The 27,751-nt window shown below is 57.5% G+C and overlaps 1 protein-coding gene across 8 annotated transcripts; it reads left to right on the top strand.

Moving 5' to 3' along the window:
• The first annotated feature begins 303 nt into the window (after nt 1-303).
• Cic (capicua transcriptional repressor) lies at nt 304-27,458 on the top strand. 8 transcript variants are annotated; one of them, XM_059279969.1, is made up of 21 exons: nt 304-432; nt 3,757-6,562; nt 18,087-18,236; nt 18,320-18,554; nt 18,643-18,772; nt 18,869-19,051; nt 19,133-19,298; nt 20,070-20,272; nt 20,366-20,591; nt 21,022-21,125; nt 21,375-22,599; nt 22,681-22,868; nt 23,855-23,976; nt 24,078-24,244; nt 24,334-24,621; nt 24,728-25,047; nt 25,403-25,659; nt 25,762-25,913; nt 25,995-26,126; nt 26,282-26,413; nt 26,489-27,458. In XM_059279969.1, the coding sequence occupies exons 2-21, from the start codon at nt 3,772-3,774 to the stop codon at nt 26,854-26,856; spliced, it is 7,539 nt and encodes a 2,512-aa protein (XP_059135952.1). In that variant the 5' UTR covers nt 304-432; nt 3,757-3,771; the 3' UTR covers nt 26,857-27,458. The 8 variants fall into 8 exon arrangements, with proteins under 8 accessions (XP_059135952.1, XP_059135942.1, XP_059135938.1 ...); XM_059279959.1 differs by having other exon boundaries at nt 25,759-25,913; XM_059279955.1 differs by having other exon boundaries at nt 24,331-24,621.
• Nucleotides 27,459-27,751: the final 293 nt, after the last annotated feature.

Below are 27,751 nucleotides of genomic sequence, written 5' to 3'. Positions count from 1 at the left end.
TGACTTGGCCCCACGGCCCCAGACCACGCGCGTTGCCTACACCGCAGTGCATGCTACCCCAAAACCGCAGGTCCTCTCCTCTCTCCTGGTGGCAACAGGGCTTTCCGCGGGGCCGCGCCAGAGTTTTTGAGACTGTTGATTGGTCGTAGTTCGGCCACCCGACAGCCAATCGCGCAGAGGAAAGGTGACATCACTAGTTCTTCTCCCATCCCCCCCCCCCCCCCAAACTTCTCTACTCTGGCTACCAGCACCAACAACCTCGTGGGGGAGGGGTAAGAGAGTAGAACCGGTGAGGTCATTGCACCGCCCCAGCCGTTGCTGATTGGCTGCGGGACTCGAGGGTGTCGGTTGGCTGCTCCTCGCACCTCCCCCTCGTGCCGCTACCGCTGCCACTGCGAGGAGCCACTGGCGACGCCAGAGCCGGGAATCCGGGTGAGTCGGGGCCCTGGGTCTAAGATGTTCCCGGTGTCCAGCGAGACTCAGGAGGAACTGCCCTTTCAGACTTTTTCTCCTCGCCTGGGTTCTTTAGTGCTCCAGGCACTCTGTCACATGGGAGTTGTAGTCTGCCTTATGTTGTCGACTACGGGCCGGATACAGAAGAAGACTACTATTCCCAGCAGGAACTGCGATCAGCTGGTCAACAAACGCTCTGGCCACGCCTCCCGAGCTTACTCATTGGACGACATGTCCTTTAGCCCCTCCTCCCGTCATTTCATTGGCTACTGTCCTTCGCAGGGGCTGTGTTCCTGCCTAAGGTGCATGGTGATTGGGTACTGTATTTGTCATTCGGCACAGAAATAGTCTGTTAATTGGTTAATGCAGGTGTCCATCACTTGTTGTAAGGTAGGGGGTCTAGGCATATCAGGCAGTCGTAGGCTTAGGTTGGTGTCGGTCCCGGAGGGAGGCCGGTCTTGGAATTTGGCCCCGCCTCTTGGCGCTGCCGGAAGGGTACGATTGGTCGCAGCGAGTGTCGCTCGTGGCCGATAGGCGGAGCCGACTAGACTGCGAATATCTATTGGTCTAGGTTGGCGCCGGTCAGCGGGGTTGTGGTCGCCAATTGGCTGGTTGCTCCAGCTGTTGCAGGTCCATTCACCATTTTGTGTGTTGGAGTAAAAAAAAAGGGAGAATCAAGAGGGAGAGCCGGAGGGGGGGCGGGGAGGGACCGGACCGGACTGAGCCGGGGCCACGGCCCCCCGCCCCGAAACCCCGCGGAGCCCGAGGTGAAGGGCGGGGCCAAGGCTGACACAGAGTGGGGGGTGGAGGGGAGCTGGAGGCCGAGAGGGGACAGGTGGCAGGGACGGGAAGGGGGTACAGGGCAAAAGAGGTGGGCGGAATGATATGGGAAGGGGAGACAGAGTGGAGGAAGTGGTGGGAAGGGGGGAGTGGCAGAAAAGGAGTGACTGGGGGAAGAGGGTAGTGGGCAGAGTACTGATACAGGAAAGGAGGGGTGATAGGACAGGACTAGATGAGGGTGACGGGGAGGAAAGGGATCGAGTTTGAAGGGGGTGCTGAAGAGAGGCGATGGGCAGAGGTGTCACATTTGGAGGTCTAGAGATGGCTGACCGGAGAGTGACTGGGAGGAATAGGTGATAGAAATAAATGGGGTGACCAGCAGGGGGTAACAGGAGGGGGCCTAGTATCTGAGGAGAAAGGTAGAGGAGGGGACAAGATGGGAGAGAGTGGCAGAGAAGATGGTGCCAGGAGGGTGAATGGAAATAGACGGTATGAGACCCTAAAGGACATGGGGTGGCCTGGGCTTCAGGAGTCACCTCTCCCTTCTGTGAGAGAGGTGAGGGCCCACAGGACCCTGGGTGGTAGTTAGCTATGGTGGACAGGAAGAGAGTAGGCCCCAAGAAAGAGAGGTTTGGCTCCGGGGTAAGGAGACCGACCAGTTCAGACAACAGGGTTAAGGGATGTCAGATGGTGTGCTTGTAGGTCCTGGGTGGGGTATAAAGGTTTATGTTTGGGCAGGGTTGGTACCAAATCTCAGGCTCCAGAATGGTGCCCTAGCAGGTCAGTGGGGAGATGGCAGTGGAGTCTGCCTAACTCCAGAGCACTTTGGGTGCCAACCTCAGGCCCTGCAGACTCTGCCTGTGAAAACCGGGATTGTCCCACGGGAAGAGAAAGCCCCAAGTTGGAGAGCATGAGATCTGGGATTGCTGGTAGACTGAAGACTGTTAGAGGGGCCGCTGATTGTGTGTGACTTCTGGGAGCATCTAGGACAGTTGAACTCATTTTTGGCCTTTCAAGTTTTCCAAGTCACTTCAGAGTAAAGTTTTGGGGGTTTTGTTTTGCTTTTTTTTTTTTTTCCTTTCTTTTCTCAGGGCAGCTCGAAAGGGGGCGGGCAGAATGACTGTTCAGGAAGTGGGTGAGGTTGGCTTGTTAGGCTTGTCCTGCTTTCTTTGACCTCATCCTACTTATCCCCACCTGGAGTTGGAGGGCATATTTGGGTGTTTGGGGACACTGACCAATTCAGACTTACTGCCCAGCCACCCCAGTTTGGGTGAGGATGCATGCAGACCAGAAGTGGGGGCTGGGCTTGCAGGCATCAGGCTGGGTGCTGTTGGGGGAAGGGGAAGACTCCCATGTAGTGGGACAGAGAAATTCTGGGGTGTGCAGTTCTGTGTCCCACTGTGTGATGACGTGTGCCTGTATTTGTGCGCGTGCGTGCGTGCGTGTGTGTGTGTGTGTGTGTGTGTGTGTGTGTGTGTGCTTGTGTGCTTGTGTGCTCATGTACGGTCCTGTGGCAGTGCTGGTATGAGCTCTTGCCCCAGACGTGCCCCTGCCTGCTCTCTGCCAGGATCTGGGAAGATGGCTGTACCTGGCACCCTGGGATTCAGAGCAGAGTGGGCAACCTTCCCTAGGGACTCTCAGCTGCGTACTCCTTCCCACAATACCTGGCCATGCGTGACTGCCTGGAGGGGTGGAAGGAGGAAAGAGGCTCGCATCTCAGCTGTGTGGCCTCCCTTTCTGTGGCTTGGTGCTTATGTATGCTGGTGTGTGCATTTGCCTGTGTGCTGTCTATGTGGTAAGAGTGAGAGCAAGCATGCCCTGTGGATCATGTGACAGGCAGCACACAGAAGTGGTTAGGAACACTGACTCTGGAGCCCTAGAGAGCTGGGGTTCAGACACCCTGAATCTGCTACTTCTTAGGTTGATGATCTTTTTTTTTTTTTTTTTTGGCTTTTCGAGACAAGGTTTCTCTGTGTAGCTTTGTGCCTTTCCTGGAACTCACTTGGTAGCCCAGGCTGGCCTCGAACTCACAGAGATCCGCCTGCCTCTGCCTCCCGAGTGCTGGGATTAAAGGCGTGCGCCATCACCACCCGGCTAGGTTGATGATCTTAAATCACTTTGTCTCTCTGCACCTTGCTTGATAGTAGCACCCGTCTCTTAGGGCTGTTGGGAGAGGAAATGAACATGCTTAGCAGAGGGCTTAGGACAGTATGAGTGCTCTCCAGTGTGAACTCTCAGTGCTCCTCACACCCCTTGGGGCAGTTGGAGCCTGTATGTTCCATGTCCCCTGTGGAGAGAGCAGGTATGCAGATGCTCCCCAAGGAGCCAGGCTGTGTATGTTTAGGAGACCCAGGTGCCAGTCTGTGTCTGTATGCTTGCCAGAGCTCACATGAGTCAGAGATAGCCTTGTGGGGCATGGAATTCAGACAGTCAACTCAGCAAAATAGAAAGTCCCGAGGGACCCTGGGTCTGTGGGTATTCACAGTTGCTTCCGATGATCTCTGCTGCTCTCCTATCTCATAGGTGGATAGACAGACAATGAAGCCAATGAAGAAGGTGTGCCCTAGCCTTGTAGGTTCTGCCAGCGGCAGCAAGTCCCCACCAGCTACCAGGGCCAAGGCTTTGAGACGGCGAGAGGCCGGGGAGGGTGACAAGCCAGAGGAGGATGATGAGGAAGCACAGCCACAGGAACAGGCAGGGCCAGAAGAGGCTGAAGAAGGTGAGGAAGAGGAGGCTGAGCGGGACCCTGGAGCTGAGGGGCCACCTCCAGAGCTGCAGCCCAATGACCCGACTCCAGGCCTAGCTGAGGACCCCAAGGGGGATGGGGAGGCAGGCCGCTGGGAGCCTTCACTCAGTCGCAAGACAGCCACATTCAAGTCCCGGGCCCCAAAGAAGAAGTATGTAGAAGAGCATGGTGCCGGAAGCGGTGGCATGGCCGGAGCCCCTGAAGAGCGTGAGCGGACCCCTGAGGATGCCAGTGCCCTGGGTGTACCTCCAAGGCCACCCACTTCCACCCGGTCCTCCTCTACTGACACAGCCAGTGAGCACTCCGCTGACTTGGAGGATGAGCCAGCTGAGGCTTGTGGTCCAGGCCCCTGGCCCTCTGGTGGCGCCAGTGGTGCCTATGACCTTCGGCAACTAAGGTCTCAGCGGGTGCTGGCTCGGCGTGGTGATGGCCTCTTCCTGCCTGCTGTTGTGCGCCAGGTGCGCCGTAGTCAGGACCTGGGTGTTCAGTTCCCTGGGGACCGGGCCTTGACTTTCTATGAAGGGGTCTCAGGTGGTGGTGTGGATGTAGTTTTGGATGCCACGCCACCTCCAGGTGCACTGATGGTGGGCACAGCCGTCTGCACCTGTGTAGAGCCTGGTGTGGCTGCCTACCGAGAGGGTGTAGTGGTGGAAGTGGCCACTAAACCGGCTGCCTATAAGGTCCGCCTCAGCCCTGGCCCCAGCTCCCACCCAGGCCCACCAGGCACTCTACCACAAGCCCAACAGCCACTGCACCGTGAGCCCGAGGAGGCTGTGTGGGTCACCCGTTCTAGCCTGCGCCTGCTTCGCCCGCCCTGGGAACCTGAGGCCTTGCTGAGGAAGCACCCTGCAGGCCCAGAGGAAGAGCAGGCTGAGCCTGGCTTCACTTTGCCTCCTTGCCCTTCTTCCTTGGAGTCCAAGCAGCCTGAGGATGCTGAGGTCTCCAATATCAGCTTTGGTAGCAACCTGGGGACTCACTGTGCAGAGGGTGAGGAGAAACACCCTCCAGCCCTGGGCACCCCAGTCCTGCTCCCACTGCCTCCACCCCAGCTCCTGTCACCACCCCCGAAGTCCCCAGCCTTTGCTGGCCCCGGTCGCCCTGGTGAGCAGCCTTCGCCCTGCCAGGAAGGAAGCCAGGGTGGCAGCCGGAGCAGCAGCGTGGCCTCCCTGGAGAAGGGAGCCGCACCGTCAGCCCGCGCTCGCACGCCCTTGACAGCCGCTCAGCAGAAGTACAAGAAGGGTGATGTGGTCTGCACGCCCAACGGCATCCGCAAGAAGTTCAACGGGAAGCAGTGGCGGCGGCTCTGCTCTCGGGACGGCTGTATGAAGGAGTCCCAGCGGCGGGGCTACTGCTCGCGCCACCTTTCCATGAGAACCAAAGAGATGGAGGGCCTGGCCGACAGTGGGCCAGGGGGGACCGGGCGGCCTGCTGGTGTGGCAGCCCGTGAAGGAAGCACTGAGTTTGACTGGGGTGATGAGACTTCCAGGGACAGTGAGGCCAGCAGTGTGGCGGCCCGGGGAGACTCTCGCCCACGCCTGGTAGCGCCTGCCGACCTGTCACGCTTTGAGTTTGATGAGTGTGAGGCGGCTGTGATGCTGGTGTCACTGGGCAGCTCCCGGTCAGGCACACCTTCCTTCTCTCCGGTCTCCACTCAGTCGCCGTTCTCGCCAGCTCCGTCACCCTCACCCTCGCCGCTCTTCGGCTTCCGCCCTGCCAACTTCAGCCCCATAAATGCCTCACCTGTCATCCAACGCACTGCTGTTCGCAGCCGCCACCTGAGCGCCAGCACCCCTAAGGCAGGTGTGCTGACACCACCAGACCTGGGCCCCCATCCACCGCCACCTGCCCCTCGAGAGCGCCATTCCTCCGGCATCCTACCCACCTTCCAGACCAACCTAACCTTTACTGTGCCCATTAGCCCTGGGCGAAGGAAGACGGAACTGTTACCCCACCCAGGGACGTTGGGGGCCTCTGGGGCAGGAGGTGGAGGAGCGGCCCCCGACTTCCCCAAGAGTGACAGCTTGGACTCTGGAGTGGACTCGGTGTCCCATACACCTACCCCCTCCACACCGGCTGGCTTCCGGGCCGTATCACCTGCTGTGCCCTTCTCTCGCTCCCGTCAGCCGTCACCACTGCTGCTGTTGCCCCCACCTGCTGGACTTACCTCGGACCCAGGGCCTTCTGTGCGAAGGGTGCCTGCCGTGCAGCGGGACTCACCTGTCATTGTCCGCAACCCTGATGTGCCACTGCCCTCCAAATTCCCTGGAGAGGTGGGCACTGCCGGTGAGGCACGGGCCGGGGGACCTGGGCGGGGTTGCCGTGAGACCCCAGTGCCCCCAGGGGTGGCCAGTGGGAAGCCTGGCCTGCCTCCACCTCTGCCTGCCCCCGTGCCCATCACTGTGCCTCCAGCCGCACCGACTGCTGTGGCCCAGCCGATGCCCACCTTGGGCCTGGCTTCTTCACCCTTCCAGCCCGTGGCCTTTCACCCTTCACCTGCTGCCCTGTTGCCAGTTCTAGTGCCCAGCAGCTATCCCAGCCACCCTGCCCCCAAGAAGGAGGTCATCATGGGCAGGCCCGGAACAGGTAAGAGGGTAGGTGGCTGGGCTACCATCTGAGCTGGGCTTTCAAGAGTGATGAGCCGCCTGTCCCAGGATGGCTGTGGGGGAGATTGGTCTGCTCCCTGCACAGATGCAGTAGAGGCTCACATGCCGAGCAAAGGACTTTTCAGACTTGGTGTGGCATTATCAGAGGCTGCTTGTTAGGGACCATCCATCATCAAGGCTCTACGGAGAATGCACTCCCCAAGTCAGGCCTCGTGGGGCCGATGGAGGGACAAAGTGATAGTCATGATGACATCTCCTGGGCCTTGGAGGACTGGGCCTCCAAGAAGATAAGCATTATACACGGGTATCTTGCCATGTTTCACACCCAGCCCATAACACAGCACTCACCACATACACCCTGTGCTAACCCATTTCTGATGTTAGCTCATTTTGTCTTTGTATCTCTGATAGGTGGGTGCAAGGAATGTGCTTGCTTAGAAGAAACTGAGGCCAAATTAGTGATGTTACATTATTAAGGCAGGCTGGCTCTGGTGCTTAGTGAAAGAAGAGAAGACAGACGACTTTTTTTTTTTTTGCTTTTTTTTGCTTTTTTTTTTTTTTTTTTTAGGTTTTTCGAGACAGAGTTTCTTTGTGTAGCTTTGTGCCTTTCCTGGAACTCACTATGTAGCCCAGGCTGGCCTTGAACTCACAGAGATCCGCCTGCCTCTGCCTCCCAAGTGCTGGGATTAAAGGTGTGCACTCCCCATCCCCCAATAAGACAGAGAAGACTCTTAACAGGCCCTTTTCTAGTATGTGGAAGGCCAGGATTGGAAGGTGGGTACTGGGCACTCCTCCAGCTGTGAATCTAGCTAGCCTGGCTATCCTGAGATATCCTTAGCTGTCTGTAAACAGTGACAGTCTAAGTGGTTGGGGATTGGTGGTCAGTATTCTGGAAGCCATGCAAGTCTTGAGAAGATGTTTATCCAGCCGGAAAAAGTCAGGAAGGGCTTGGAGAAAGGGCCAGCGGCCTGTGAACGGTGACGCCACAATGGGCATATAGATGGATCAGGCTAAGGCAGGTAGACGGGGAGAGTGTGCAAAGACATTGAGGTAGAAGCAGATAATCAGAAGGCTAGAGACTGTAAAATTAAGGGCCCTGGAAAGTAGGGGATTATTGGGATGTGCAGCTGAATTGGTGAGCGAGAGTCAGACCTCAGAGGGTCATTTTTATCCTGGGGACAGTGGGGAGTCATTGAAGGCTTTGAGGAGATATGATCATTGCTGCACTGTGGAGGTTGAGTTCAAGCCCTGAGGCCAGAGGAGATCATAAAGGCAGGAGTCTGGTTTGTGGATGTGGGTAGCATTTGCTGTGGCTTGGGCTTGGGGAGGAGCCTCTTTACAAAGGAGCCAGGCCTTGCCCTTAACAAAGCACCAGCCTCGGCCTGCCTCCAGAGCCAGGGCCCGGGGACACGGGCTGTGTCTGTCCGAGGTTGTGAGCTGCATGCTTCACCCTTCTCTCCTGCACATTTTGCAGTTGTTACAGAAGCTGACCCATAGATCACCATTTCAGAAGTAGGCACAGCAGGAATTTCTGTTTAGGCAGATCTATAAACTGCAGGTGAAGGTCTCCAGCGACCCTCTTGAGTCCCTGTTTCTTACATGCCCACGGCCCCCATTGCTGAGTTGTATGTCTCTTGGCACACACACGTACTCCAGTGCTGGGTGGGCAGGGTTGGCATCACTGCAGGTAATGCTGAGGCCTACCAGGACAGGCCTAGGAGGGGCTCTTGTTATATCCAGATGAGGAAAACTGAGGCCTTGACCAAAAGAAGGTCCTGATGTCACCTAACAGGGAAGGCACAACTTTGCCATACCCAGGTCTTCCAGCTTCCAGATCATAAGACTCACTACCAAGAGCTCTGGTAGGAAGGGCTTAGTGAGCACCAGCAGTGCTATACTTGGCATACCATGCATGAGCCCTGCTGAGTGTTCACTCAGAGTCCTCACAGCGCCCTGGGAAGTCAGCATGATGATTCCCATTAGATGCCTGAGGGGCCTGCCTGCCGCTCAGAGAGTCTATAAGTCACTTACCTAAGGTCACCAAGCTAAGAAGAGAGAGGGCTGGGATTTGAACACACACTATCTGGCTCCAGATACCAGGCATTTGAGTACTATCAGTGTAATAATGACGATGATTAAAACAACCCTTTATTGAGCATATACTATGTGCCTAGCCCCAGGCTTGGGGCCATTTCATCAAATCCACCTGATGCTAGGAAACAAGGATTCCCAGCTCTGTTGTTCAGATGTAGAACTAAGGTTCAGGAAAGGGAGGCCCTTTGCTGGAGGCCACCTGGTTGTCAGAACTTGTTCAGCGCCTGTCCTGGCAGTTCTGAACAGTGACTCCCTGACTACACCCATACTGTGGTATCTGGGCTGCCCTCAGGGCTGCAGGCCACCAGCCTTTCACCAGGCCTCTCCCAGAGGCCTCCCTAGCCTTTGGAAGGCAGGTGCCTGGGGGGCCTACTGTCTCTAAAGTTCAAGTAGGGCAAACTGTCTAGTGGCATAATAGGGTCACAGTCCTGGCCCCTTTTGCTCTTCCATGTCAGGGCCTGACCCTCTATCAGAGGGTAGCAGGTGTGAGGGGGTGGGCCAGGGCAGCCTGCCTGCTCCTGTCCCCCCTCCCCCCAGGCATTTGCTTCCTCTGGGGGACATGCTGGGGCAGGCTGCCGGCATTCTCTGCATTCTGCTCATGGCATGGCCAGCCAGCTGCCATTGCCACCTCCCTTTGACTCTTCCCGCCTGCTCCCCAGGAAAGGAACACCCACACACCCCCTTACCAACCTGTAGTCCCTGCCCAGGAGGCCAGATGTCTCAGTCCCGTTCCTGATGTGGTCTCCTTCCCATGGAGACCATGGCTTTGCAGTGTCGACTCTCACTGCAGCTCCCGGTTCTCTGTGCAGTTGTCTTCTCCGGGCTTGTATCCCTCTTCCAACCACTGTGTATCCATCTTTCCCCTGGGCTCCAGGTGGTTTTCTCTTCTCTCTTCCTGGGTCTTTATTTTGTTTTCTAGACCTCTGCCCTCTGCCTGTCTGTCTGTCTGTCTGAGGACTGGCTAGGTCCACCTTCACGGTTTTGTCGCTACTTGGGCTTCAGCCTAGCTTGTCAAGCTTCCAGCCTAGCTTCCGATCTTGGCTCCCAATCTAGGGGTTCTGTGTCTGCCTTGGCCTCCCCTGGCCCTCCCTTTCTTAGCCTTTCATTGACCTTCACCTTTCTTGTATATTTTGTTGTTGGTGGTGGTTTTTTGAGACAAGGTTTTCTATAGCCCTTGTTGGCCCTTGAGTCCTTCCTTCTGCGTTCATCTCCTGGGTGCTGGGGTGACAAGCATGGACACTGTACACGGCACTGGGGATCAGACCCAGGGGTTTTTGCATACTTTTTCCTTTGGAGACTAGGTCTCATTTTGTAGGCCAGACTGACCTTGAACTTAGGGCAGTCCTCCTGTTTCAGACTCTCCAGTGCTGGGATTACAGATGTATGCTGCCACAGCTCTCTTATTGTTTAGATCCTCTTGCTGCCTTTGCCCATATTCTGTGTATGTTAGAGTCTCTGTTTTTTTTAAAATGTTCATTTATTTATTTTGAGAGAGAGAGAGAGAGAGAGAGAGAGAGAGAGAGAATATGTGCATGTATGTATGCCTGAATGTGCCACTGTGAATTTGTGAAAGTCAGAGGACAACTTGTGATTATCATGTGGATTGTGGGACTTGAACTGAGGTAGTGAGGCTTGGCAGCCAGCTACTTACCTGCTCCCTCATCTCACTAGTCCAGGTTCTTTATCTTTTCAAACCAGTGGGCAGTTGCCAAACACTAAGTCCTCCTCCCCTTCCTTTAAATTATTAGTGTGAGGGAGCCAGAAGACAGATTGTAGAGTCAGTTCTCTCCTTGCACCTTTACATAAGTTCTGGGAACTTAATTCAGGTTGCTTGCACAGCCTTTGTGTGCTCAACCTCCCCCACACCTTTCTTAGAGAGTATGAGGAGGTTGTCCAGGCCTGGGAGCTGTTTCTTGGTCCTTTACAAATTAGCTGTCCATTTTTGCCCTGAAACCTGCTGAGAAATGTTGGTGTCTAGCTTGTACATCCACCCACCATACACCTGTTCCCCACTGGCAGGAGGAGGAGGCTACATGGGCCAAGCTAGGAGATCCGGGTAGAGGGGGTGGCAGGAAAGCAGGTTCCATGCCCACCCACCCACCTGCTAGAGGGCATGACCCCAAGCACCCCCACCCCAGTCTTCCAGGGGACACATTTGGTGCCAGCTCGATACTGAGCAGCGTTTCACTATGCCATGAGCTGTGGGAAAAAATGAGGCCTAGAGAGGGGCTGAAGGGGGTTGAACCTGGGTCAGCCAGACTCTCAAATTCAGGTTCTTCCCAGTGCAATGTCCACTTTTTCTCCAACACTGAACTGGTATCAGTTCAGTAATTTCAGTAAGAGGTAGCTCTTTCCTCATCTTTCTGCCAGGTGCAGGGCTGATTCATCCTGGGGTAAGTGAGTGGAAAAGGCAGATGCTCCAGGATGGGACAAGGGAGAGCCAAGAGAGTTATTTCATCTGAGGAAGCTAGAGGCCAGGGACAACTCTGGTTCTTGTAGGCTTGAGAAGGAAGTTTAGGTAGGGCTTTCATTAGAGGTAACATATGAAGTAGGAGGAGTAAACGGAGTTCAGGGGCATGAAAGAAAGTGTGAAGGTGCATGAACTTTCGGCTGTCTAGAGCTGGAGATGTCACTAGACTCCAGACTTGGAGGATGGGTGCCATGGAGGAGAAGCCTACCCAGGTCGGGCTTGAGACCAAGGCTGAGAAGCTAGGGCAAGTGAAAAGCCTAGAAACGGTTTAGAGCAGAGGAGGAAGGTTGGCTCTCAGTGTCGGAGATCAGCAGATTATCCGAGAGAGGAAGAATCATGGGAAGAGCGTTACTTGGGGGAGACGATAAGAGAAGGAAGGAACTTTGCTGAGCCTGTAGGAATCTTCCTAAGAGACCCCCAGTTCTCTCCAAGCTTAACAGCCTCTAGCACCTGATACTTAGAGGGGTCAGGCTGCCTCCTCGTGGCAGCTGGCTGCAGAGCAGTAGACGTACGCATGCGCAGCAGAGGGGGGAGGGAGGGCCTGCATCCCGGAGACCCTGGCGCCCGGGCATTAATGGCTCCATTAGTGGCCGGGAGGGAGGCGCATTAGCAGCGGCGGCGGCGTCTGGCTCCCATTACCACCGGCGGCAGCGGCTGCACCGCAGGCGGCTGGACCCTAGCCCGGTGCGCCGCCTCCTCCGCCCGCACTTCGTCCCTGGTTCCCGCTCCACATGAGGGCGCGGGTAGGAAACCCGGGTCTATTTCTGCTGAAACACTGGAGTCGCAGCTTGGGTTCAGATGTCGGCTGTGTCACCTCCTGAATGCAAGATGTCTCTCCCCCGCCACCTCAGCCTGTTGCTTGAGAAAAAGACAGGAAAACGGTGCACCTGGGGCTTTGTGGACACAGGCCGTGCCCAACCCCATCCGCACCTGTGGGTGCGTGTTCCCGCGCACTCTTGGGGGTAGATTACCACCCCCACAACCAAGGCGGCGGGTCTCAGTCCTTTCTATTGGTTACTGTTGCACCTTCCGACCGCCGATTGGCAGAGCACCCCCCCTTTTCTGTGTAGTTAACCCCTGCGAGGCCAGGTCCTCCGGCTGGGTGATCCTCCCCCCCACCCATCCCAGACAGACTGGGTGCCAGCTGGCCCGCGCCCCGTCGCGGCCCGCGTGGGTGTCAGGCCGGTCGGGCACCCGCCTGCCTTCCAAGCACAAAGCGGCTTTGTAGGGCCTGCCGGGGACTGGCTGGGGGCCAGGAGGCTAGTGGAAAATCTCGTGAGCGCTTGAGAGAGGAGGGGAACGCAGGGCGGCGCCCCCTCCTCCGCCGGGCGGTGGCGCCTCCCTCAGCTCGAGCGGACCTGCCCGGGAGCCTGCACACAACCATTCACTTCCCGCCCTCGCACCTTTCCACCCCCAAGCCCCCATCCCGCTTTCCACCTGCATCCTGCTCTTCTCCCAATCCCTGGGGATCCCACCCCCCACTTATCCCCTCCCTCTTTTTTCCTTGCTCCCCATGCCTACCCTACCCTAGCCTGGCTCACACTGACTCACCCTGACGCTATTTTTAGCCCCCCATCCCTGTGGAGCCTTGCCAGCCAAATCCTAGGCTCGTTCCCCAGGCAACCCTGGCCGTCGCCGACGCCTCCTGGGATGGGTGGGTGGGTAGGTGGGTGTGTATGTTGAGAACGGGTGAGGGGAGCTGGGGACACCGGGGTGGTGAGCCGAGCCCGGACCGGGCTGGAGAGCAGGGTAGGGAGCAGCCAAGGGCGGCTGGTGAGGGCGCGGTGCCTCGCGGGCTCAATAAATGGGGCCATGAGTTCCGAGTGAGTCGGCCTGTCCCTTGGTCTGTCAGCATCCCTGGCAGCTTGCCGCAGGCGGTGGGGCAGGCCCTAGCCTGCACCTCCCTAGGTGGCTGTTGATGTGTCTGGGCTCTGTCCCCAGGCCAGGATGGTGTGTTTTGTTGGGAGCTGTGTAGTTTTGGGCTAAAGCTTTTGTGGAGTTGATGAGGGGTGGTGCTGCGGGTGGATCCCGTCATAGCCCTCCCCAGTGCCTTCCTCGAGTGAAGGGATGGCGGTGTACCTCCCCTCAGATAGGGCTGGGGCCCTGGCTTAGGGAAACCCTCAGCCCTTTCCAACTTGGGAGGCCCCAGTTAGGGCTGGGTATGGCTGGAGGGGAAGCTGTTTGGGGATAGGACCCGCTCTTTCCCTTTCACTCACAGTCCACCCCCACCCAGGGTTCTTCCACTCCGAACAATAGAAGCTAAGTATAGGGCTGGCCCAGTGCCCAGGGCAGGGGGGCCCTTCCCACCCGGATTCCAGCCCCTCCCTGCCAGTCAGGGCCCCCACTTGGTTGTACCCTGCCCTGGAAAGGGCCTCTTCCTAGCCTTTTTCCATGGGTACTGTGTGTTCTACCAGATGTGCAATTGCCCCAGATGTGAGGCTCTCTTTCCCTGCTGTGCTGCGCTTGGCTTTTTCTCATCCAGCAGTGGTGGGGAAGAGAAGCTTCTCTGAGCTCTGTCCCTGGGCCACACTAGAGTGGGGAAGGGGTTAACTTGCCAGTAGGTGACTCACTCAGACTTACCGTTGGAAAGAGGTGGGGGCAGCAGTGGGGAGATAGTGGGCCACATTGATTTCAGCCTCACATTGCAGTCCCTGGGGCAGTGAGGTAATGGAGGGTCTGAGTCTGGGGCTGCATAAAGGCGGGGGTGGGAGTCACCTAATAGTCCCGCTGGTAGTCCCTCCAGGCTGTCAGCCAAGTGTCTGGCCCTCTGGAGGTCAGAGGGTTACAGACCTTCCTGTCCCTTTAGGATCAGGTTGCTCAGTTTTTGCCCTCTCCTGCCTTTAGCTTTGTTGGTGACTGGGGGCAAGCTGAAGAGGGTTGCCTGCTCTTGTTAAAGACCTCTCCTTTATAGAATCCCCCCTCTTGGTCCACCTGACCCTGTGTGACTGTTCAACTTGTCTAGTAGTCAGCCCCAGACACTCTCCTGTGTGCCGCTTACCTTTCTGTACTATATTATCATGTTTGATCTTGTTTCTGGGCCTTTTTGGAATTCCCTGTTTGTGTCCACCTTGAGTACTGACAAGAGCACTTGAATTGGAGTCCTGAGTTGTTAAAGCTCTGGCTAATCATGCATAATTTATTCAGTCTCTTTGAACTTCATTTTCTCACTTAAACAATGGGTATAAGGCTGATCTCCCTCCCTGGGTGGTTGTGAGACTTCTGAAAAAGGTAACACACAAGCTTCCAGCGCGTGGTTGCTCCAGTCTCAGTCCCTTTTCTTTCTCCTGGTCCGTTTTCTGGGGGCAAGATGATCCTAGAAGGTGGGCCTTACACTGTCCAAGCTCCAGAGTAGCGAATAGCTTTCTAGTGGAATGATGGTGGAAGGGCCATAGGACTCTGGATACTGAAGGAGTCGGTGCCCAGGAGTGTGGGGTTAGTGTCTGTGAGTTGGTGTGGCCGGGGATGGGAGTACTGAATGGGTGCTTAGAAAGGCTGTGTGAGAGTGAGTCTGGGTATAGTGGACAAGCAATGTCTGCTGAGGTTGGCCTAATTCACGTGGGCTGGTGGAAGTATGAGTGTTACTAAGGCATGAGGGTGAGGAATGTGAAGTGATGGTGGGTAGGGAGTTAAAGATCATGTCCTTTTGAGGTAGTAGTACATCTATGCCAGCAGGTGTGTGGAGTATGACTTCGTGTGTGACAGTATAATAGGTGTAAGACGTGTGGTGTCCATAGTGGTGTGTAAGCGATAATGGGTGTGGCATGGAAATATATCTATGAGGAGTCTGCACACGCCTGTATACTTGAGTTAGGGCTCAGGGATGATTTTGCCCAACCCTTCACCTCCCTGCAAGACCCGGCTCGCCACGTCGGCCACGCCGCGAGTGAGCGTGTTCCTCGCGCGCACTGGACACAGCACGGCACTCAACTTCGGGCCTCTGCAGCGCGGCACCCTGAACCGCCCCCCTGGCTTGCTGCCTTTGCTGCAGTGCGCCCTCCCTGCCACCCTGCTGCGGGCCCGCCCCCGGCCGGCTTGGAGCCAACCGTAGTCCACCCCGCCCCGCCCTTATTTGCATATGACTGACGTTCCCCCGGGGGCGGCCAATGGGGGTGGGCGCGGTGGGGCCTGACCCGCGCGCGGCGTCAGCAGCCAATGGGCTCAAGCGCAGGGGGCCGGGCTTGCGCGGAAGGCCGCGGGGGAAGCGGGGAAGGGGCGGGGGGAAGGCGCGGCGGGGGGAGGGGAGCGCGTAGTAGTGGCGGGGCGGGGAGGCGGCGGTGGTTCGGCGCGGGGCTCGCTTGGAGCGCACGGACGCAACCACGCTAGTCCGTCTATCCGCCTGGGACCCGAGGTCGACCTGGTGCCCAGCCGCCGGCCCAGGGCCCGGAAAGGCGGGGCGGCGGCGCTGTCTGCCGGGCGCGCGGGGCCAGAGCCGTTACCCGCCGGGGCTTCGAGGGAGGGAGGGAGCGAGCCAGCCAGCCAGCGGAGAAGGGAGGGGGCCGCCCCCGCGCACGCGCGCCGCGCCCCGCCCCGCCTGCCCCGCCTGCTGGGCTCTGCGAGGGAGGAGGGAAAGGGAGGGGGGCGGCGCCGATGGCCCCCGAGCCGCGCGCCCCGTGACGGCCCCCGCGCGCGCCGGGGGGCGGGGCGGGGACGACTCGCACTGACCTCCCCCCGCCCCCTGGGCGGCGGGAGGCAGGCGGCGCTTTGCGCAGGCGCGTCCGGCGAAGACCCCCGCGTGGGGCGGCCGGAGGGGGCTGCGGGGGGGGGGGGCATGCGGCGACGGCCTCCCGCTCCCCCCGGGCCGGAGCGGCGACGGCCAAGGAGCGGGCTACGGGCAGAGCGGCGTCGGCCGCTGAGGAGGTGCGAGCCCCTGTCGGGCTCCCGCCGCTCCGGACCATGTACTCGGCCCACAGGCCCCTGATACCCGCGTCCGGCGCGGCCTCTCGTGGCCTCGGCATGTTCGGTCAGTAGCGTCCGGCGCTGGGACTGCAGGGGTCAAGATGTCGGGGTGCTAAGTGCGGAGTGTCGGTTGTGGGATGTAGTACCTGCGCGGTTGAGGAAGAGTAAAGGGATGGCAGAGAAAGTTTAGAATCTAGCGGGGCCGAGTGGTTAGTGTTAGGCAGATGTGAGTGTAGCCGAGCGGTGGGAGTGAGGAGTGGGGTGTACATGGAGACAGGTGTGGTGCTTAAGTGACGGGGTGGAACAGATCCGTTGTGATTGGTGGGTGAGGGCTACAGAGTAACAGGCTTTGGAGTCTGGGTTAGAATAGGAGCACACCGAGTCCTGCTGGTGGAAGATGTGGAATGAGGGCAGTGAGGGGGCATAGAGTAGTGATCTCAGAACAGGTTTTGTGAGAAGCACCATTGCTCAGAACAGACTGTGGGTAGCAGTATTTATGGTGTGATTTGTTGGGAGGGCGGGAGAGAGGCACACCTACCTGGAGGGTACTACGCTAGGATGAGGGTAGACCAAAGGACTGCCCCATTGTCTGCTTGGCCTCTCCATTCCCTCCCTGTTTCCAAGAAAGCTAGGAGGTCTTGATGAGAAAGGTTTTTGTGGAGATGGAAACACATCCAGGGCCTTGCAGGCTGTCTTGGGGTTGGAGTCCCTAGCTGGTTTTGGAGTGGGGGGCAAGGATGTTGGGAATCTTGAGTGCCTTCCAGTTTTGTTTCCCTGCTTCCCTGTTCCCTCTTTCCTTTAGGGCTCCTTTCCTTTGTCAGTCCCTCAGAATCAGGTCTCGAGGCCAGTTCTTCATATAGTGCTCCCCCAGATTCGATTTCTGAAGGTATTGGGGTGGGGTCACCTCAGGTCAGGTTGCTCTGGAACAGGGGGAGGCAGGGAATGATGGATATCAGAGATAGGGCGTTTCCCTCCTTCCCTCTCCCCCTGAGCAGGGGCCTCTCTTCTCTGCTGGTTCCACTTCCCCTGGAGCCTGCGGCCTGGCAGTGTGGGGAAGCTCACTGATAGCCTTGCTCCTCAGCCCAGCAGGCGTGGTCCCAGCTCAAGGATCACCTACTTTCCCACCCAGCTTTCAGGTGGAGCTGGGCCTGAATGTTGGACCTTCTAAAAATCCCACTGGTGATGGAATTATCTTCCTGTCTATCACCTCAAGGAAACACCTGGCACTTTAGCTTTCTCTGGGCGGGCTTACAACAGTTCTCTCCTCTGTCCCATTGTCCCTGCCTCTTCTTCTGGGGAGTTTACCACACCCTCCATCTTTCTGGGCAAGGAGACTGGACACTGGGCATGAGATAAGCCCAGGGGTTCACAGGGAGGGAGGCTTCTGACTGGGTGCTGGAGTCTGTTTAGGAGACAAAAGAGGAGAGCCACCTGGACCCCACCCAGGAAGGGCAGGTCTAGCTCTCTGGGGACTGGCTGGGGGGCGGCAAGGAGGGTGTTACTCACTGTGGGACTGTTTGAGATTCCAAGCCCTGGGAAGTGAGTAGAGACAGAAGGGGAAGTAGGACCATTCACCTCAGGAATGGAGAAGGGGAGTGAGGCCAAGGTGAAGGGGCTACGTCAGATGGCAGCATAGTTGCTGAGAATGTGGTGACATGGTTGTGGGGAGGATTGTCCAGCCTTGCAAAGGTCTTAGGACATCAGAGTGGGGAATGGCAGCTGAGAGTGACCTGGTTTGTGGCAGGAGCCAGTTCCTCTGGCTTGGTCCCTGGTGGCAGGGCTGGTGGGGGTTGGGAGGGAGGAGTGGGACATGAGCACTATTTCTCTTCCCTGCTTCTGTTTCCTTTTTTTTTTTTTTTTTAAATCTAGAAGCCTTTTAGGGATTTTTTTTTTTCCTGACTGATGTCTTACAGACCGATCTAAGAGGCACAGGGTATAAAGACTGGGTGGAGCCACTTCACACAGGTTGGGGATGAGCTTAAGTTGTGGTGGAGGTTAGGGCCAAGCTCTCCTGGCACCCAGCTCACATGGCTCCTTCCTACAGTGTGGACAAATGTGGAACCTCGTTCTGTGGCTGTGTTCCCCTGGCACTCTTTGGTCCCCTTTCTGGCACCCAGCCAGCCAGACCCCTCTGTGCAGCCTAGTGAGGCCCAGCAACCTGCCAGCCACCCTGTGGCCTCCACCCAGAGCAAAGGTAAGGGGTAGGGACTATGGGAAGGCTTGGGGATGGGGGTCCAGGTAGCCCAGGAGCCCTCTGATTGACCGTTCTGTTCCTAGAACCTGCTGAATCAGCTGCTGTTGCTCATGAGCAGCCACCAGGAGGGGCAGGGAGTGCTGACCCTGGGCGGCCCCCTGGAGCCACATGCCCTGAGAGCCCAGGGCCTGGACCTCCACTCACTTTGGGGGGTGTGGATCCTGGTAAAAGTCTTCCTCCCACTACTGAGGAGGAAGCCCCTGGCCCCCCAGGAGAGCCTCGGCTGGACAGCGAGACAGAGAGCGATCATGATGATGCGTGAGTCCTCAGGGCTTGGCGTAGGCTAGGGAGCTGGGGGTTGCAGAATCAAACACATGCTCTTCACTGTCCCTCACGCTCCCCACAGCTTCCTCTCCATCATGTCTCCTGAGATTCAGCTGCCTCTGCCACCTGGAAAGCGCCGGACCCAGTCCCTGAGTGCCCTGCCCAAGGAACGAGATTCATCTTCTGAGAAGGATGGACGGAGTCCTAACAAGGTGCTTCCCTTATACCTGAGCTTCGCGCCCCCCCTCCGGGACCCCAAGCCTGTGTCCCAGCCCTAACTGTCCTCCTCTGGACTCTGTTAATGGCAGCGGGAGAAGGATCACATCCGTCGGCCCATGAATGCTTTCATGATCTTTAGCAAGCGGCACCGGGCCTTGGTCCACCAGCGGCACCCCAACCAGGATAACCGGACTGTCAGCAAGATCCTGGGAGAGTGGTGGTATGCCCTGGGGCCCAAGGAGAAGCAGAAGTACCACGATCTGGCCTTCCAGGTAATTCTTCCTCTCCTTGGCTCTTCCCAGTGTTCTCTGGTGGGGTGGTGAGTGAAGGGTCGCCCTGCCCTTTCCTGCCAGGTGAAAGAGGCCCACTTCAAGGCCCACCCAGATTGGAAGTGGTGCAACAAGGACCGAAAGAAGTCCAGCTCAGAGGCCAAGCCCACGAGCCTGGGGCTGGCAGGAGGGCACAAGGAGACGCGGGAACGGAGCATGTCGGAGACGGGAACTGCTGCTGCCCCTGGGGGTTAGTCAGCTCCTTGGCTCTCCCCCTCCACCTCTCCCTGCGGGCTGCCAGCCTTCCCCTTGCTTGCTCAACCCCTGCCTGAGCAACCTGTCTCCCTCGCTGCTTTGGAGGACTCATCCACGAAGGAACTGGCAGTTACTTTACCTGAATGGGCCAGGGAAATGCAGAAAAGAGACCCAAGTACAGAGCGTTGCCTACTACTACTTATTGAGCATTGACTACATGCCCAAAAATCAGATCCCTTTTCCAGATGAGGATATAGCCTCAGAGATGCCAGGTTACTTTATTAAAAGTCCTAGGCTAATAAGTGCCACAACCAAGATTGAAACCCTAGCTTGGTTGGCTCCATGAAACCATAGTTGGAACCACTGCCACTCAGTATGCCCTGGATTGGTTGCCTCTAGGAGTTCTAGGGTACTTTTGGGGGTATGATGCTGTGGATATGGCCTTCCATGAGAGTGGGGAATCTTACTGCCTCTCTCACTAAGGCTCAGAAAGGCCAGTGGTTAACTAACCAGCCCAAACCTCATGGACCAGTGACCAGGTTCGCTCATTGAGAATGTCTGCTTCTAGGAATGGGCTTGTCCCAGAGGACAGAAACCTCAGGGAGGAGATGTTGGGCTGGAGACTGGTGTTTTATCTCTACCAAGTGGCTCAGGGTCTCCAGCCTGGTTCTGCCCAGGACCTAGACACATCTGTGGAAAGTTGGGCCAGTGCGGGTGCTGGCAGGAGCTTCCTGACTCTGACAGCCTAACAACTTGTGCTTTACAGTGTCTTCTGAGCTCCTGTCCGTTGCAGCCCAGACACTCCTGACCTCGGACACCAAGCCTCCAGGGAGTGGCCCCTGTGGAACAGAACGACTGCACACGGTCGGGGGACCTGGTTCAGCCCGACCTAGAGCCTTCTCCCACAGCGGGGTGCACAGTCTTGACGGTGGGGAAGTCGACAGCCAGGCACTGCAAGAGCTGACCCAGGTCTGAGCACAGGTCACCAGGGAGGGAGGGAGGGAGGGCTGCGTGAGGCAGCAGACCGACCCAACTAAACCCTCCCTGCCACCTGTCCCACAGATGGTTTCTGGCCCCACATCGTACTCCGGCCCAAAGCCTTCCCCCCAGTATGGCGCTCCAGGCTCTTTTGCGGCTCCTGGTGAAGGAGGCACCTTGGCCACTAGTGGGCGGCCCCCACTGTTGCCCTCTCGAGCCTCTCGTTCCCAGCGTGCTGCCAGTGAGGACATGACCAGCGATGAGGAACGTATGGTCATCTGTGAGGAAGAAGGGGATGATGATGTCATTGGTGAGTAGGGCAGGTTTATAGTCCTGGTGGGGCCTTGTATCAGAGGCCAGAATCCAGGTCCCTGGGCTCCAGGCTCCTTCAGCCTGTTCTTTTCCGTGTTTGTTTGTGGCTGTAGATCGTCAGTTCTGCTTTGGCCAAGGAAGCTGCCAGCCGTGCAGGAAACCCAAGGACATGGGTGTCATTAGCAGAGCGCTAGATGCTCTTCCCAGTGTATGTTTCAAGTGCTGCTCTGGTTAGATGCACATAGCCCTGGGCCCAGGACTGTCCTCCAGGGCCCCCTCTGTCCCACCCTGCTGCTGCCATGGTCACCATCTACTCACTAGTCTGCTTGGCACAGAGCTGAAGCCAGAACTCAGATTCTGTTCCAGGCCATTTCCTCCTGGGTAGTTCTGTACTCATTCCCTTCCCCACACTGTTCCTGTTCCCTCAGCTGATGACAGTTTCGGCACCACTGACATTGATCTCAAGTGTAAGGAACGGGTGACTGACAGTGAGAGTGGAGACAGCTCTGGGGAGGACCCAGAGGGCAACAAGGTGAGGCTGGGGTGTGATACTGTCCTGTCACTCTCAGAACACTCCTGGATGGTTGACCCAGGGGGAGGATTGGGTCTGAAGAAAGCAAGCTTCTTGGCTCGTGGGCAGTTGGGTCACATCCAGAATGAGCTGGCCTTCAGCTGGCAGAGGTGCTTTTGGTTTTCCTGGCTTACAAGTAGGCAGGGGTTCCTGGCATAGGGGTCCAGCTGTCTACACTCCCTGACTTGGGTTTCTTTTTCCTTAACCCAGGGCTTTGGCCGTAAGGTGTTCTCACCTGTCATCCGCTCCTCTTTTACCCATTGCCGTCCAACCCTGGACCCTGAGCCTCCAGGGCCCCCGGATCCACCTGCAGCCTTCAGCAAAGGCTATGGTCCCACCTCATCTTCTTCCTCCTCCTCACCTGCTTCCACTTCAGTCTCAACCTCCTTTTCACTGGGCTCTGGAACCTTTAAGACCCAGGAGTCTGGTCAGGGCGGCACAGCCGTCCCACTACGGCCCCCACCTCCTGGAGCTGGGGGTCCAACACCACCTTCCAAAACCACTCGGTTTCTTCCTACGGATCCTGGCACCTTCAGGCGCAAGAGACCTGAAAGCGTTGGTAGCCTGGAGGCACCAGGCCCCTCAGTAATTGCAGCACCTCCTAGTGTGGGAGGAAACATTCTGCAGACACTGGTTCTGCCTCCAAGCAAGGAGGAACGGGAGGGCAGTGGTACACGAGTGCCCTCAACACCGGCCCCATCACTGGCCTATGGGGCTCCAGCAGCCCCTCTGTCCCGCCCTGCTGCCACCATGGTCACCAATGTGGTACGGCCTGTCAGCAGCACTCCTGTGCCCATTGCCTCTAAGCCCTTTCCCACCTCTGGCCGGGCTGAGGCGTCTTCAAATGACACAGGTGCCAGGACTGAAATGGGCACTGGGTCTCGGGTGCCTGGGGGTTCCCCATTGGGTGTCAGTTTAGTGTATTCGGATAAGAAGTCAGCAGCCGCCACCTCACCGGCCCCACACTTGGTAGCTGGTCCCCTACTGGGCACTGTGGGGAAGGCACCTGCTACTGTCACCAACCTGCTGGTGGGTACCCCAGGCTATGGGGCTCCTGCATCGTCTGCTGTTCAGTTTATTGCCCAGGGAGCCCCAGGCAGTGTGACCCCTGCAGGCTCAGGAGCAAGTGCTGGGAGTGGCCCCAATGGGCCAGTACCCCTGGGCATCCTGCAGCCGGGTGCCCTAGGCAAGGCTGGGGGAATCACCCAGGTGCAGTACATCCTGCCCACACTGCCCCAGCAGCTTCAAGTGGCACCCGCCCCAGCACCACCCCCTGGGACCAAGGCAGCAGCTCCCAGTGGCCCTGCACCCACCACCAGCATCCGTTTCACTCTCCCTCCGGGCACCTCGACCAACGGAAAGGTCTTGGCTGCCACTGCGCCCACTGCTGGCATCCCTATCCTGCAGTCTGTACCTTCCGCCCCACCCCCTAAAGGTGAGACCTGAGCCGGGTATTGCGAGGATTTGGGTCACTAGCCTGTTCGATTGTCTTGTAACCTTTTGTTGCCTCTTCTAGCCCAGTCAGTTTCTCCTGTCCAGGCCACACCTTCAGGTGGCTCAGCCCAGCTGCTTCCTGGGAAGGTGCTAGTTCCACTGGCTGCCCCTAGCATGTCAGTTCGAGGTGGAGGGGCTGGCCAGCCACTGCCCCTGGTTAGCTCACCTTTCTCAGTACCTGTCCAAAATGGTGCCCAGCAACCCAGCAAGGTAAGGCACTCTGGTAGTGGCCTCCCCTTGCCTCACTGTTGGGTGTCATCCTTGTATCACCTGTGTCACTGTTTGCCTTTCCTGTTTCCTCGTTTTTCCCTCTGGGACTTAGACTGGTGTTTATCTGAAGCTTGGGGATTAACATTTATTAAGAGTGTGAGAGAAAAACAACAGGGCAAGTGCAAGCTGCCAATCTTGGCAGTTGCTGGGAAGAGAAAGTCATGCCTTTTGAGTAAGGGTTAGCAAGGGAGGTCTGTAAGCTGATGCAGAAAATGAGTTGGGGCTGGGTATGATGGCACACCCATTCTAATACTCAGGAGACAGAGCACATGGACATATGGGTGAGTTTAAGGCCAGCCTTCTACATAATGAGTTCCAGGCCCACCTGTCTCAAAAAGGGGGCAGGGAAACTGGAGAGCACTTGCTGTTCTTTCTTTCTTTTTTTTTGCAGTACAATTCAGTTCTACATATCAGCCACGGATTCCCTTGTTCTCCCCCCTCTGGAGGACCTGGGTTCCCAGCACCATGTTAGTGCACAACCACCTCTAACTCCAGTTCCAGGGGATCAGACGCCCTCTTCTGGTTTCCACAGGCACTGCATGCACACAGTGCACATGTACATGTGCAGGCAAAACACTCATACATAAAAGTAATAAGAATCTTCAAAAATAGAAGAAGACGAAAAGCTGGGGATGTCCAGAGAAAGCCCAGAGTGTCTGCAAACACAGGTTTAGGAGTTTGCTCAGTATCCCAAGAGGGAGAGGTGAAAAGGAGACACTTGACATTTTAGTTGGAACTGAGGAAAGCAGGCAGGCTTAGCAGTGAGGATCTGTAAGCAGCTGCCTGCTTTTCTTAATGTTTCTGGGCAGCCCATTGTTCTCCTCGGTGCTCAGTAGCTCTCTGTACCTGTTCATTGTCTGGGTCCTCCTTGCCTTAGTCCGCTCTCCTCCTTTGGGGTCACATCTCACTCTAGCTTTTGCCCACAGATTATCCAGCTGACTCCTGTGCCTGTGAGCACACCTAGCGGTCTGGTGCCACCCCTGAGCCCAGCCACAATGCCAGGACCCACATCACAGCCTCAGAAGGTCCTGTTGCCCTCTTCCACAAGGTGAGTCCAGTTAAGCCCTTTTCCTCGCTGCAGGGCAGTCCAGGGGTGGGGTAGGGCCAGTCCACCTCACTTGACTCCTCCCATTTCCTCTCCTGTGGCAGAATCACTTACGTGCAGTCAGCAGGTGGGCACACTCTGCCTCTGGGTACCAGTCCTGCATGCAGTCAGGCTGTAACAGTGACCTCATACGGGCCCACCAGCTCTGTAGCTCTGGGCTTCACATCGTTGGGGCCCAGTGGTCCTGCCTTTGTACAGCCCCTGCTCTCAGGTGAGGGCTGGCCTGGGGACTTGGGGTGGGGTTGCGACAGCTCCAGACCCTGACTTGGTCCCCTGCCTCTTCTGTCTTCTTCCCAGCAGGCCAAGCTCCATTGCTGGCTCCTGGCCAGGTGGGCGTGTCACCTGTGCCCAGCCCCCAGTTGCCTCCTGCCTGCACAGCCCCTGGAGGCCCTGTCATAACGGCATTTTACCCTGGCAGCCCTGCACCCACCTCAGCACCCCTGGGCCCACCTTCCCAAGCTCCTCCAAGCCTGGTCTACACTGTGGCCACCAGCACCCCCCCACCTGCTGCTGCCATTCTGCCCAAGGGCCCAGCAGCCTCTGCCACTGCCACTCCAGCCCCCACTAGTCCTTTCTCTAGTACCACAGGTGGGTGTCAGGGAGACTCTGTGGCAGGGTTTGTGCAAGTTGGGGAATTCAGGGAATGGGCTTCAGTGAAGCCTGGCTTAGTAGATGTTCCTTTCCTTACCGGCAGGCTCCATGACCTACAGCTTAGTGGCTCCCAAGGCTCAGCGGCCCAGTCCAAAGGCCCCCCAGAAGGTGAAGGCGGCCATCGCCAGCATTCCCGTGGGGTCTTTTGAATCGGGTGCCACCGGGCGGCCTGGATCTACATCCCGACAGCCTATGGACTCTGGCGCAGCCCGAGAGCCAGCTGCTCCAGAATCCGAGCTTGATGGGCAGCCCACACCCCCAGTCCCCCCACCTCCCCCAGAGACGTGGCCTCCTGCTGCCCGGAGCAGCCCACCCCTACCCCTGCCTGCTGAGGAGCGGCCTGGCACCAAAGGCCCTGAGACTGTAAGTATCTAGCTGGCTGTGGATTCCCGTAGTGCTGGTCTGGTTGCTGGCCACTTTTAACTGTTCTTTTCCCTCTGGGAGTCTCCTGCCTATCTGCTGTATCTCATCGTATTTGGGGTCTGCATTCAGGTTATCCTGGCCTTGGGAGGGAGGCCAAGGGTCTGTCTCATCTTCCATCTCGCCTCATCTTGTTTCTGGCTATTGGCTCATCATCTGCCCTACTCCACTCCCTTTTTGAGTCTCGTCTCTGTAGCCTAAGTTGATCTACTACTTGTGGCAATACTGAGGGCTGGATTACAGGCATGAGCTCCCCTGACTACATCTAAGCCAGTGTTCTTGCCTATCCCCAACCCAGGCCAGCAAATTCCCCAGCTCATCTTCAGACTGGCGAGTCCCTGGGCTGGGCCTGGAGAGTCGTGGGGAGCCTCCCACTCCTCCCAGCCCAGCTCCTGCTCCAGCCACAGTCCCTAGTGGAAGCAGCAGTGGCAGCAGTGAGGGCAATAGTGGGAGGGCAGCTGGGGAAACACCTGAGCGCAAAGAAGTGCCTAGTTCTGGCAAGAAGATGAAGGTGCGGCCCCCACCCCTGAAGAAGACCTTTGACTCTGTGGACAAGTGAGCAGGGACTGGGATCTTGGTGGACTACCTAGGGCTGGTGGGGGAAGGGGCAGCTGCAGACGGAGACAGAAAGAGGTGACCCTGCTGGCCCTCCAGCAGGGTCCTGTCAGAAGTGGACTTTGAAGAACGGTTTGCTGAGCTACCCGAGTTCCGGCCAGAGGAGGTGCTGCCTTCTCCCACCCTGCAGTCTCTGGCCACCTCGCCTCGGGCCATCCTTGGCTCCTACCGCAAGAAGAGGAAGAATTCCACTGGTAGGCAGCCCTGGCTCCTAAGTAAGTGGGGGACAGGCCAGAGGCCACCTCCACTAAAGCAGAGTCTGCTTGTTTGGCTAGACTTGGACTCGGCGCCTGAGGACCCCACCTCACCCAAGCGCAAGATGAGGAGACGTTCGAGCTGCAGCTCCGAGCCCAACACCCCCAAGAGTGCCAAGTGCGAGGGTGATATCTTCACCTTTGACCGCACAGGTGCCAGTATTTAGGAGACCAAGGGCTTCCAGGAGTGGTGGTGTCCTGAGGGTAGTGAGTGGGGCAAGCCTTGGTGGGCACTTGGATGATGGCAGGGAGTATGGGGTCTCCGCTGCAGCCGTGACCGAACTCCTTCCCTTTACCTGGCTGGGCAGGTACTGAAACTGAGGATGTGCTAGGAGAGCTGGAGTATGAGAAAGTCCCCTACTCATCACTGCGGCGCACCCTGGACCAACGCCGGGCCCTGGTCATGCAGCTCTTCCAGGATCATGGCTTCTTCCCATCAGGTGAGCAAGTCTTGTACTCCTGGGAATCACTCGTGGGGTCTTGACCACATCTCTCACTGTCTTTCTGTCCCCCAGCCCAGGCCACAGCAGCCTTCCAAGCCCGCTATGCAGACATTTTCCCATCCAAGGTGTGTCTGCAATTGAAGATCCGAGAGGTTCGCCAGAAGATCATGCAGGCGGCCACTCCCACAGAGCAGCCCCCCGGGGCTGAGGCCCCTCTCTCTGGACCACCCCCTACTGGCATGGCTGCTACTCCTGTTCCTACTCCCAGCCCTGCTGGGTGCCCTGACCCCACCTCTCCAGACTCGGACTCTGGCACTGCCCAAGCTGCCCCGCCACTGCCTCCACCCCCAGAGCCTGGGCCTGGGCAGCCTGGCTGGGAGGGGGCTTCCCAACCCTCCCCACCTCCCTCTGGCCCCTCTACAGCTGCCACAGGCAGGTGAGGCGCCCTTGAAAAGATCCCAGGACCCACAGTAACTCCCTCAGGATATGGACAGTATATAGATGGCAGGAATTGGGGGCCAGACAGCGGGATAGTTACCTCCTCCCCAGTAAGCCATTTTGTCCTTTCCAGTTTGGTGTGGGATGTGGCCTGTTCCCCTTGTATATAGTCCCTCCCTATGCTTGGGGGGAGGGGGCAGCTGAGGGGCAGCAGGGGCAGACTCCCTCCTCTGAGCTCCTTCAGAGCTTTTCACTTGTACTTTATGCAGAAGGCTCCTGTGAGGGCTGCGAGCTGGAGGGTAGCATGAGCCTTGGGCCACAGGGAAAGGCCTGTGGAGTAGTGGGGAGTTCATGCACCCCCCTTTTCCCCCAGAGGGGCTGGACTCAGGTTAGTTTGGGGTGGGGGTGGGGGGCTCCTGCACTTTGCCACAGGCATGGGGAGGATTTTCCCCACCCTCTGCCCTCCCAACTTGGGTTGTACTTTCTAAGAAGGTGATTTCCCCTTCCATTGTCCCCATTCCCAGAACAAAACATGTTGATCATGTGCAATATTTCTTACTGTGCCGAGAAGCCGCAATGACCGAGATTAAAGCTGTTTAACACACCTATGGCTGCTGACTTGTTTCTCCAGTATTACTTTCACACTCCTTTTCCCAGGTGATCATGGGGCAGTTCCAAGACTGCCACTATGCCATCGATACCCTTTTATGGTCAAGGGACTTTGTGCTGACATCTCTGCCTCTGTGAGTGAGGCAGCCTGAGCAGTCTGGGAATGGTGCCTATGCTGACACCTTGAGCTGTGAGGAAGGCAGTTTACCACTTGGTGGTAGAGTTCCTTCACTCAATCATGGCAAGAGGCAGAACTTAGGAGGCCCGTTTGGGGCCATGGGCTATCCC

The sequence above is a fragment of the Peromyscus eremicus genome, chromosome 1, assembly GCF_949786415.1.
Source record: "Peromyscus eremicus chromosome 1, PerEre_H2_v1, whole genome shotgun sequence".
NCBI lineage: Eukaryota > Metazoa > Chordata > Mammalia > Rodentia > Cricetidae > Peromyscus > Peromyscus eremicus.
Note: the sequence above shows the minus strand (reverse complement) of the source record. Positions and strands in the feature narration are given on the sequence as shown.

Coding starts and splice junctions, on each gene's coding strand:
- Cic (XM_059279942.1), top strand. CDS start 3,772: ATGAAGCCAATGAAGAAGGTGTGCCCTAGCCTTGTAGGTTCTGCCAGC. Junction 6,563..18,086: donor CATGGGCAGGCCCGGAACAG/GTAAGAGGGTAG, acceptor TCCTTCCTACAG/TGTGGACAAATGTGGAACCT. Junction 22,600..22,680: donor TTCCGCCCCACCCCCTAAAG/GTGAGACCTGAG, acceptor TGCCTCTTCTAG/CCCAGTCAGTTTCTCCTGTC.